The sequence below is a fragment of the Typopeltis vanoorti genome, chromosome 8 (assembly GCF_054136105.1).
Source record: "Typopeltis vanoorti isolate ZY-2024b chromosome 8, IOZ_Tvanoo_1.0, whole genome shotgun sequence".
Lineage (NCBI taxonomy): Eukaryota > Metazoa > Arthropoda > Arachnida > Uropygi > Thelyphonidae > Typopeltis > Typopeltis vanoorti.
This window is the reverse complement of record NC_143556.1, coordinates 79,440,504-79,453,538: the sequence shown is the minus strand read 5'-3', so window position 1 is coordinate 79,453,538 and position 13,035 is coordinate 79,440,504. Positions and strand designations below refer to the sequence as shown.

The following is a 13,035-nucleotide window of genomic DNA, read 5'->3' as shown; positions in this document are numbered from 1 at the left end:
ACTTTCAATACTATTCCTAAGATTTGCAATTTAATGGACTTTCGATTTCATGGACAACCCTTAGCCCCTAATAGTCCGTTAAATTGAGAGTTTACTTACTATATTATGAAAATACTATACAAAAATCATTTCTAATCCAATACTGCTGTTAAATTTTTTTTTTTTTGTTAGCTATTTCTCAACCCTTGTGTCTGTGTTCTTTACTTAAAACTTTGTGAACTGTCATGAATGATTGACTGCCAGCATTTATTTATTTCTAGTAGATCTTATGTTCTATAGTCTAACAAATTTATTTGTTTTACTATGCGCCAGTTAGACTATGTATTGAGTGCTAGATTATAAGATTTTAAATGAAAGACTAAACAGATATTGTTAGCATTCCCTGCTTATGTTAATCTTCCTTTAATTAGTCGTGGTTCAATTATTGTTCATTTAAACTTTATCTTATGCAGGTTCAAAAATTTTCAGGGTAGTGCATTGACAGAATCAGTCCAATGTTGTTCACAAACTATTTAATTAAATCAAAATGGAATATTTACAGTCTGATCCACATTAACACTGTGTGTACACACACACACACACACACACACACACACACACACACACACACACACACACACACACACACACACACACACACACAATTGCATTACAAATCTGTCAATTTCAATTCCTCCTGATTCAGACTAATTTCTATGTTTCTTCCCTTAAAGCTAAATCACAATCTAGAATATCCTGCTAGTCATACATACACAAACTGGAAATAAGGCATACTTTAGGCAAGCTTAATTCAATATTAAATTACATTATCCAGTTCAGTACTCTACTTACTCTTACAAAATTTAATTATACACAGCTGAGATAGACACACACCTTGAGTGATGGGTACAATAAGATTAACAATTGAAATAATTTCAATTGTTAATCTTATTGTACCCATAACCAGATACACTTGATGTACATTCTTGCTTGGAAATATAGCACTGCCTTTTTCGTAAATCCCTTGTTTACACGAAAGTGCCCCTTTTTGTCGTTCTTCCTTTCTGCTGGCTCGTTCTTGATATCCCACCAAATTTTTTCGTTGTCTGAACTGTCAATTATTCTATGCCCTTAACATGGCGGCAGTGTGCAGCCCTTTCCTAGCAAGAAATTCCAACAATCGATACAATACTTCTCATGGAGGTGGATCCAGATAAGAGAAGATCAAGAAACCTGAGAAAAAAAATCTTTGACGTTTTGCCTTATAAAGGCCTGGACTTCCATTGTACGCATACGTGCATCTCTCGAAACTTCCACATATGGTCATGTATGGAATCTGAACATGATGACGTCATTCTTCACGTGTCTTTTGAAATTGCCATATATGGACATGAGTTAACAGTGTTACATACTGACGTTGTGTGCCACATTTTAACCAAGGCTCATAGTTAAATTATATTACAAATACAAGATTATTACAGACAAAAATTGACATTTAAATGCAATCTCTCTAGAAAAACATGTAAAAATGAACATAAGTTACATAGTAACATATCATGAGAGATTTTACACTGCTACTTTCATTTCACATCACTTCATAAAATGACAATACCAGAAAAAGACAACTGAAACCTATCAAGCGAAATGTCTACGGATAAATTCTATAGTGTGGGTATACCAGTAGTGCACTCAGGATTTAATCTTTGTAGGGGGCGAGTTGAGTAGATGATTTGAGAATACACTATGCATCGCATACAACCTATGACTGAGCATCTGCAATGATCGCTAATTCATAAGTAGTATAGAAATAGAAGGTACGGCACAATATAAATAAAAAAAAAAAAAATGAATTTTAATTAGGAAAAGATTTTAAAAAAATTTTCTAGTGTTTTTTTCCTTTTTCTTGATGGCAAGGGGCCCTTCCCCTTGCCACCCCCCCTCTGGATGCACCACTCGGGTATACTGAAGACAATAAACAGACTGACTTTATCTCATCCTACATTAACCATCTCCCATATTCAATTATGGGAGATTTAAATGGCTATAACACTGTGGGTAGTACACACTAAGATGCAAGTTCATTTGCTATTTAGGACATAAAACTTATATAAAAGCTTTTCAAATGAAGGAATGTTAGCAATCTCGTACCATATGGCACAAGGGTTTTCCCCTTCCTGGAATCTTATTGTGAATTTTGCAAAATAGACAAAATGGTTAGAGAACACCAACACAGCAAACTATGTAGACTGGATTAATCATCTTATCAAAACATAAATTAGGTTTACAGTCAAATCATAACTAAGTTACTTGACAATAATAGGCAATTGAGTCTAATATATTAAAGAAAAAATGAACTATAAAGCACTATATTACAAAACTTGGGATTCATAAACTATTTTCACAAATATCATGCAGTGCTGGCCTTCAGATACCACTCTCCTGGGTAAAGATTCTGCTAGATGTTGATGAACCAAATTATATTTTAGCTCATTTCTCCACCAAAATACCAGTCCATGTAACAAAACTGGATGCACTGGCTTAGTCTCTTAGACATTTGTGTAGGTGTAGTAAGGTTCAGATTGGCAATTGTGAAACATTGGCCAGTCTAAGCTTTGCACCACCATTTCCTCAAACCCTGCTGTCACAGTCCTCGCAAAAAAAAAAAAAAAAAAAAGACTGAATTAATACTGCCACTACTAAACAGGTTGTTTTCCCAACCACTATAGTACAGCCAAATAAAACTGCAAAAATATCTGGTATTAATTTTTCCAGGCACTACTGATCCTAACCTTAATGAAAAACTCCTCACACCATAATAGTACTGCAAACATTCTTAACAAATGAAACACTACACTGCTGTATTACTATTTCTTTCACATTCCTATGCTCAAACCAGTCAGTCCTATTCAAAGTGTACTGTGATTCATAGCACCATATAAAGCATTTCAATGGTCTACTATTTCAATCAAGGTAAGGACCATACAAGTTAACCCAAGCATCGTTAAGGGTGGTTGGCACTTTGATGATGACTATGATGCCGGCATGAAGGTCTAAACTGCATGGGTTTTTCTGACCAATCTTAATTTTGCCAGATGAAAACCCAAGTTTCTTGGAGGGAAAACTCACTATCTCTGTATGCAACTGTTAACTCACCTCCAGATGAAAAACCATTATAAAGGTTCTTCACATCTTAGACTGGATTTGAACCCAGGCATTGTTCAGAGAGACGACTGGCTTATATGCAGCAGGCCTATGGAAACTGAAGCTATGCATCATGCATATGTTCTGGAACAAATCTCTACAGCTGATGTTCTAAGCCTCTGGTTAAGAGAATGCAGATGTATAACCCTTCTCAGCAATACCCGATTCCTTTCCATCATTTTTTCATATACCTGCATTATATTCTTTATACTTTAAATTTATTAACTTTTAGCTAAAGTTAATTTGCATGCTCTAATTGTGATGCAGTTGTATGAACTGACATAACCAACACAACAGCAAACAATAACACCTCAGAAGTCTGAACTCTGAAACAACAATCCATTTTTTAGTACTACACAACTATAGTAATTTAATTTGCATACTTCGTTGTGCTAATTAAGTTGTCAATGGTAGGCAGTTTGAGAATAGGGTATTCACATAATCTTCTGCAACAGCTATCATTAATGACCCATCTCTTACCAACTCACTCCCCACACTTTCACACAAACATTTGGTTTTCACAATGTGTATATTCTACAAATATTTCCATGGGTAATGTTCATCTGAAATAGCATCAATAATTCCCCCACTTAGTACTAAGCTCATTGGAACACAAGCACTGCTGCTCAACATCCCTTCATAATGCACCTTGAAACCCACAGAAAGGAGGAGAAAAAGAACAAATTTCTTTTTCTCCTCCTTTATCTCTGCAACTGCTGTATTGTGAAACAGTCTTCCCCCTGTTGCGTTTCCAAAGGAATACAATATACAATCTTTTAAATCAAATGTAAAAAATGTTCCTCCTTTCCAACTCACTACCCATATACGGTACTAATATACTATAGCAGGGGTAGCCATAACGTGGCTCAAGCCACATGCGTCATGTGGCTCTTCATGCTCTACCAGGAAAAAATAAAGAGACAACAAAAAAGAAGAACAACAACAAAAAAAAAAAGTTTAGTTCGAAACACATTAAATGAAGTTTACTTTTAACAATTAGAATAATTTTAAAGTTGAAATAATTTGTTACTTATTTACTAGTAGAGGCATTCCTTGTAACCATTTTCTTAGTAAGCTCCTTAAAATTAGGTGTAATTAGTCAAAGCAGTTCTTACAAGCTCGTTCAAATATTCATCGTTTAAAACAGATCTATAATAAAGTTAATAAACTTAAGAGTCGAAGATAGTGCTTCACAGCATATGTGGTTTACTTTCGTAAACAAGGTAAACCAATTTACATTCGTTTACTTTGTCATTTCACAAAAAGAAACTCCTCTTCCCATTCTGGCCTAAAATTTCAGTGTTCCTCTTCATATTTATGTTTTTTTATGTAGAATTTCGAAGCACTCGAAAAAGAGTTCAACAATAACAAGTGCTGTTAATGGACTCGCACAACAACATGTTGAAGAATTCCAACAGATGAGCGCCTGACATGTAACTAACATGTAGTGACAGCTTCTGCATCCCCACCTTGCAATGCACATACTCACTTACTCCCGCCTGTCACATGTTCATGGGTATGAGAGGCCAACAACGGTCAAAGGTTGTGGCTCTAAGTTTTATGGAATTATTTTGGCTCCAAAAGTACACAGAGTTGGTCACCCCCCCGTACTATAGGTAGATCAACCAACCTCTCATGTACAGGCCCAACATTTAAAAAAAAAAAGTCATTTCATAGCATACACTATTTGGGGGAAGGGGATACTAAACAGTGTGATAGTAAAAGATTCTTTTCCTACCCTCAATACAGTTTAGTTTCAATCTAAGCCTATGACATAATTTTTGGCATGCCCATCCAAAACCAAAAAAGATAATATCAGAAATTCTCATGTTTCACCTCTAAGGTCAAGTGCAGCATTAGACAACTTATTCCTGCCTAGAGTGCACATAGTAAGTTTATGCATGTAGTTGGCTATGTCTTCTTGCAATGTACAAATGCTTTATTACCAGTTATTATTTAGAACATCAGGAAGACTGTTCTCCTCCATACACCATGTTGATATCTTTGTTTTCTGGTTCTTTTTTCTAACAAAAATCAATTCGCACCCTACATATAAAAAAAAATAGCCTTCTTTGATATTCTGCTACCCAGGTGGCATCTTATCCAGTCCTGTATATCTATAATCTTTCATTGATCAATATATTTCACAGGATTCTGCACGTCACAAAGAATGGTGTTATTAAACCCCTTCTCAATACGGTGCTCCTTATTTGTTTCAATCTCTATGGATTACGACAAGTCATCATCATTATCATGAAATTCCTGACATGTACCCTCAAGGGATGTACAGGATATGATAGTACTACATGAAAAATTTACATCATTACTAACTTCCTATCTACAATTTTCCTCCAAATCAGTCTGTTACTTGTCAAGCTCCAACATTATCAGATCTTATATTTCTATCATCTAATGCACTTTGTACTGTATCAATCCATCTATATCTTGGTCGTTTTCCTGCCAACCGGGCAGAGAACACTTGTTTTGCTAATCTTTTCTCGCCCATTCAGTTTAAGTGACCACACCACCTGAGATTAGCTCTGCTAACGCATTCCTGGACGCTGACAATGTCTAGTTCTTTCCTAATATCCTCGTTTTTAATATGATATTGCCATCTGTTCATGCCTCTAATCTTTCTCAGGACTCTCTCACATCTGCGGTCTCTAGTCTTTGGTCAAGTGTTTTACTTCTGATCCAGCTCTCAGATCCATAAGTTAAAACTGGTTTGAACACAGTCTTGTATACAGCTAATTTAGTGTTCCGACTAATTTCTCTCTTATTCCATATGAATTTATTCAATTGACTTCCTACCATACCAGCTTTGTTCATTCTGTTGTCTATTTCTACATTTAATTTACCATCTTCACAAAAAATCATGCCTAAGTAGCTGAAATGTTTTACTTCTTCCACAGGTTCTCAGTTCACAACACAGTTGACATTTTCGATGATTCTACCTATTTTCACTGTCTTTTTATTGCTAATATTAATGCCATATCTATTACAACAGTTATTCATTTTGGTCAGGGAATCTTGCAAACTTGTAGTGGATTTATGTAGAAGTATAACATCATCCGCATAAAGCAAAGAGCTGACATTAACATCTCTGATTCTGATATCATAATTAATACCACTTTCCTTCATAATGTGATTCACATAGATCATGAATAACGTACATCCTTGTCTCACACCAGATTTAACATTAAACCATCTTCCTGTACTACCTTCAATTCTAACTGCTGACTTACAATTCAAATGAAGACTAAGTATTGCTTGATATAATGCCCCATTGACACCATATAACTGCCAATTAAGGCAGTTATATGCCTTAATTGGCAGTTATTTAATAGCGTATTGAATAGCTTCTCTCTTGGCATCTTGTCATATGCCTTTTCAAATCGACAAAACTTAAATACAGATCTTTGTTATATTCCTATGCTTTCTCAACTATTTGTCATAAAGTGAAGATCTGATCCTGACAGCCTCTATTTGGCCTGAATCCAGCTTGTTCTGCACTAAGCTTTTCTTTCACAATTCTTCTCAACTGTTTCTCAAGTATACTACTGGCACAAATCTTGCTAGGAACACTCAGTAGGGAAATATATCTGTAATTCTCACATTCAGTTTTATTTTCCTTACTATTAGAGCTCTACTCCAATCATCGGGAATTCGTCCCTCTGTCTATTTCTGAACTATGCAGTGCAGCCACTGTAAGACTTTTATACCACCATACTTCAGCATTTCTGGACGAATATCATCTATTCCTGCTGCCTTTTCAGATTTCAAGCCTTTGATTGCTTTTTCTACTTCAAGTATGGATATGTATTCCTGTTGAGTGTTTTTTACCACTGTGCTCTCACTGCTTGTTTCATTTAGCAATTTTTCGAAGTAATTACTCCATACTTCAAGGATATCTTTTTTCTCCTGTTTTAATGTTACCTTTATCATCTCTAACTCCTTTTACAGCACTCTTTCCTCCATTTCTAAGCTTCTTCAACAACCTCCAGAATATCTCACCACCTTCTTGATATTTATTTTCTATGTTCTTGCCAAAGTCGTCCTATGACTTTTGTTTAGCTGTCTTACATTTGTCTCTGTATTCTCTAAGAGCACAAGCTGACTTATTTGCCAGGAACTTTTGATATGCTTTCTTCTTTTCCTTCACTGCCTCTTTAACTTCCTGTGTCCACCATGGAGTTCTAATTTTTCTATCCTTGCAGACAACTTCACCACATGCCTCTCTAGCAGAATCAATCAGGACTTTCTTCAAAGCTTGCACTGCATCTCAAATTTGATTCCTGTTCTCAAACTCATTCATTTTTTCCCCAATAATCTTTGTGTATTTTAGTCTGCAGTTCACATGTGAGAGATGTCCAACTTTTATTCGCTTTAAAATTTCTTACATGTTATTCTTTTCAATATGAAATTAAATTTTATCCTGCTCAAGACTAAATAGTGATCACTTCCAATTTCAAATCCTTTGTACACTCTGGTATCCTGCACCAGGGAGAAAACATCACTATCAACAATAACATAGTCAATGAGACTTTTCTTATTCCTCGCCTTTTCTCTTCATGTGAATTTGTGCACATTTTTATGTAGGAACATGGTGTTAGTAATAACCAGTCCATGTCCTGAGCAGAAATCCAACAGGTATTTGCCATTATTATTAGGTTTGCTCTTTTCTCCAAATTTTACCAAATATTTTTGTATGTCTGACAGTCATCATTTACTACTCTGCTATTTAGATCCTCAACAAGAACCAATTTTTCCTTTTTCATTGTGTCAATTGCTTTCTCTAAAACATCAAGAAATACCTCCACTTCTACTTTAGAACCTTCTGCGGGACCATAGGCAAAAATAAGTCTCATTGTCCAATTCCCCATTCTCATATTTGCCCACATCACTCTACTTGAGACTGCCTGCCATTCAAGAAGATTAGCCTTGTAGTTTGTGTTGAATACTATAGCTACTCCTTCTTTTCCTTGATTGTCATTGCGTGAATATAACATTTTGTATTTATTGCTCAGAAAGATCTCACCAGTTTTTGTCTTTTTTGTTTCAGTCACCCCTATTATGCCAATCTGGTACTTATATAATTCCTCAGCTAGCTCCATTTCTTTGCCATTCAGGCTTCTTATGTTGATAGTACCGATCTTTAACTCTGGTGATATTGAGTTGTGGTGTGCTTTCACTAGATAGAAGTAGATACCATTAAGAGGATCAGGCACCCTAATGGTTTTAAAACCATTTTTGAAAAATCAGGCCTGGTATTCCACACAACCATTACTTGCCATCAATAATGTCATATATTGATAATTGTTTCAAGAAAATTTAAAGAAGCCTAGCAAATGCTTAGGATCCCTACACAATGCGATAAAAATCAAGGTTTAATTTTACATCAAGTATGGTCTTTCATCAAAAATTTAACTGCCATTTGCCTAGGATATAGCATGTGTACAGAACATGATAGCAACAACTAACAATGTTCCAACATGCATATACAGTAATGAATTTATCATTTGTATTCTGGTTTATAAATTATATTTAACAGTTGAGAAGTTACAAAAACATCTAATATGTGTAATTAATTGTTAATAAGCTTTTGTTGTGTAGAACTTTAATGTACCACTACTCGCTCCTGATGATTTAAGTCTTATGATGAACAAAACTTGTCCAAAAACTTCCCACAGTAACAGATAAATTTGTGAAAAAACACCGACAGGAAATTGTAGTTTTTTTGCAATGATGTGCAACAGTATAGGATACCGGCACCTTTAGTGATGTGACCTATGTATGCGATATCATTTTAATTTGCAACTTCCCTGCTAGCAAAGAATACATAAGCACCTATTGTTTTACAAAAAAGCACTGGGAAATTGTAACTGCTGGAATATATGTATATTCTTTGTGCAAGTACATGCCTGCAAATGTTGATATTAAGAGGCAGCATTAAATATAAAAAAAAAATGCACGAATAGTACATTTTCTGATAATCCAGCAGTTTCATTAACAGCAGTTCCCTGCAGATCCAATTACAGCAAGCAGAGATAGGAATGCCTCAGCACTGGGACAGTTGTTACAGGCACTAAAAACCTGAAAAACTGGTAATCTCCTGGTCTGGATGTTTTGTAACATATTGTAACTTGCCATGCTAATGTAGTTTGGAATGAGTGGGCAACCTATATCTTCCCACACCAACTTCCTTTTGGAATAACTCATTCAATGTGCATTCTCTCATCATTCTATATCATTTATGTTCTTAGTATCTCACAAAAGAATTAGATAAGAATTTCTTCTTGTGAATGATGGATTTTCATGCAGAAAATTCTGTAACCCTATTTTGTGAAATCACAATGCTGCCATTAACATATAAGAAAGCTGCAGAAATAAGACTTCTTAGAAACAACAGCACTGTAAAAAATAATCTATAGATATTAAAAAAAAATGACTTGAATATCTAAAACAACTTTATATTGAGAAAAATTTATGAAGTCTGAAGATAAACTTACCACATGTAAAAAGTCAAGTATGGTTACTCTCCTCAAATTCCAAGACAGCTTTTCAAGAACAATACGCTCCATCCTCAAAACTTCAGACACACTACAACCACATCGACTAATGCTAATTACTTGCTGAATAGTTGGAACAATCTAGGGTATAATGAAGCCAGTTATAATTGTGACTATAATACAGATTTTATATACATACATACAGATTTTATATAAGAAACAAGAAATCATATTCTTGTTTTAATCATTTAACAAAACAAAAGCAAACAAAGTTTGCATGTGAAGTATCTTCACAACTGGTCTACTTGCATACAGAGGCTGATAATTTTGCATCAATTGCTTAAATATCCCATAATGAAAAAATATCATAGGAGTCAATACCCATGGCGTTAGCAATTAATGAAGTCTTAATCAGAAGCAAGATCTAGGAAGATACTAATGATAAATCAATGCAGGAGTCATTTTCTTCATTTTATATAGTCATATCCCACAATGTATAAAATTGTTAGATTTTCAGTTAGAAATCTAACATTTATGCATTGTGTATTTTGTATCTGTAATACACACGAACATACAATAAAAATGTGTTCTTTACAATTAGCAATTAATCTGACTTATTTTATGCCAAGTATGTCATTATTCTACCATATCTGTGAAAATAAAGATGGAACCTAAAACTTACATGAAATTGAATTTGCTAGATGTAAAATATTCACCATAATATCTAAGGCATCTTCAGTACATTAACAATGGAACACAATTAAAATACAAATAAGTATTTCAAAAAGTGCCACCATACAGTAAATGAGACAGCAAGCCAACAAATTTTTAATTAAATAAAATAATAATAATGCTTCACAGCTTTCTTTATAAAGCTATTCCATAAAGGATGTTCTCTCTCTCTCTTTTTTTTTTTTTTTTTGTTCTTCCAAAGGACAGGTTCTACAATGTAACATTCATATCAAGTTTCAATTTTTTTGTCTTATATGTTCCTTGATTATTGATGTGAAGTCATCAAGTATCTAGATACAAGTTGCCTAATTATATTTTTATGTGAAAAAACTTTCTACAATTTTCATTGATCCAAAGTCTCAATAATATGGTAATACACCTTTCAATATTTGTATATGAGAAATGTGACTTCTGCTGTAATTCAACCTTGGTATCTCTTGGGTCTGGTTCCCACTGATGAGACATTAATAAAGGTCTTGTTAAGTGCAATGATGACAGGACAGCAATCCCAGCCAGAGAAGGCCAACTCAAGGCAGTTAATTTAGATAATGCTAACCACCTAGGTACCAGTCACCTCTGGATTTTAGTTTCAATTGGTCTTTTGGTTGTTCAACTGCACAAGACTGGTGAAAAAGGATAGCCTTTCGCTACGTGATATAAAAGAGTTGAGGCCTTTTCTCTCTCTCTCATACTATTCACCTGTCTTTTCTTTCTCCTAATATAATCAGGCTCTCTTGCATCCCTATCTTAGGCCATGTGGTCTGGATTTTTGACCCTTCCCATAATGATAACAATATACACTTCTGAAAGGAAGTATTCTTTAGAAGTATGTGAAGTCATCAGCCTCTACATAAAAGTAGCCAAGTCAAAGATATTTCATACACAAAATGTTTAATCCTTTTACCCAAGTGTAATAAACAAGAATATTATTTCTTGGCATCTTTACTATTAAATTTCTATTCAAGTGAAAAAGAACTTTCTATGACTGCTGCCAATTTGAGAACTAATGTAATGAGTAAATTACAGAATAACTTGCGTTCCTAAAAAGCAACTTATTCCATAATTTAATCATTATGTCTTCTGCTTACATGTCAATTTTTGAAAGCATAACATCAGAGAAAGTATACTGTACTTCTTTAACTCATTAAAGAACAACAGTTTTTATTCATTAAATGAACGAGTACTTAAGATTAGAGACCTTAAATCAATGACTGCTGGTAATGCTAACCAGATGGCAACAAGCAATGCAAGCAGTCACTGCACTGCTTCATGCAGAACTCCAATCAACTCTTAAATGTAAGAATATCAAAAGCTTTTGTGAAATATAAAAACATGTTTTGTATATGATTACTGTTATTAGATTTGATGTTTTCATTACTGAAAATGACTGTTGCAACATTCTAGGATATGGTATAGTAATTATGTAAGCAAACTTCAGTAGTCTGGAGTAATTAGATCTTGCAGTTATAATATACTGTGTATGAATTTGTATTTAAAGTTATATACACATACTTTAATACATACCTCTTCCTCTTCTGTAAATTTTGACGCCACAAAGAAACATGATATAGCAATACATTTCAGATACTTAGGACGTGCCTGTTTTTTTTAAAAAACAAAATAAAAATAGTATTAATATAAACATGTTTCTTGCTCAGTAATTTTGGATGTAATTTGTCATTTACTCACATCTTAAAACTTTGGGAACCAGACAGAAATTTAAATGGTAATATATGCCTGTTGTTGAAATGAATTATGAAAATATCTGCACTGATTACTAATTAAAGCAATTCTGCATACAATTTCATAGGTAAAAAAAAATTTACCTATAAAATTTTTTTAAATTTTATAAATTGCCATTATAGTAGAGAAAGGAGTGCAACATTTAAAACTTAAGATAATTTTGTTTTTGGTAAATAAACACCAATTGTTTTTAAATTTTCTATCTACAAATTAATGCATTAATATTATACTATTAATGTACACACACAGATACACAACTTATATTTAGTGACCTAACACCTAATGTACACCTAACATTAGGTATACATTGGGTATTAGGTACACCTAACATTAGGCATTGAGAGCCTCCATAGCTCAGTCAGTATAGACTGAAGCCCTTTGGTCGGAAAGACCTGGATTCAATTCCCGTCCAAGATGTGAGGAATCTGGTAGGAGTTTTTTCACCCAGAATTCTGGTTTTTCTTCCTCAAAACAGGCAAATTGGTGCTGAACATATGCACCTATAGACATAGGACACACCGAAAAGCATAGGGCCAACCACCTTATCCTCGTCCTTGAGACAGTCATGGTTGTGAAGTCTGCAGCTAAGAACCTTAACGGTTAGTGAAAGCTTAAGAAGAGCATTAGGTACACCTAACATTAAATAGTACTATTTGCATTCCTCAGATCAGATCTGTCAGGCAATCATCTTTTGTGCAAGTGTTTGATTAATGTGGACTACCACTCAATCCAACTCATACCACATGCTGAGTTGTAATCCAGAAAATGAGTAGATCATTAAAATATGGTAAAATTGTATGTTTCTAAAACCATTCCAAAATGATATGCACACTGCAAGCATAAAAGGATAAACCTGGTTAATAACAATGTT

The 13,035-nt window shown here is 34.2% G+C and overlaps 1 protein-coding gene across 2 annotated transcripts in view; it reads right to left on the bottom strand.

Annotated features, from left to right (window-relative positions):
• The window catches only part of LOC150104151 (cyclin-I-like), a 71,189-nt gene that overhangs the window by 27,171 nt on the left and 30,983 nt on the right, over positions 1–13,035 (bottom strand). For both annotated transcript variants that reach the window (XM_090397296.1, XM_090397295.1), the window contains 2 exons: positions 11,946–12,020; positions 9,690–9,830 (listed from right to left, as the gene is read on the bottom strand). In XM_090397296.1, coding sequence (XP_090253422.1) covers positions 9,690–9,830; positions 11,946–12,020 — 216 coding nt within the window. The remainder of the gene's footprint in view (positions 1–9,689; positions 9,831–11,945; positions 12,021–13,035) is intronic.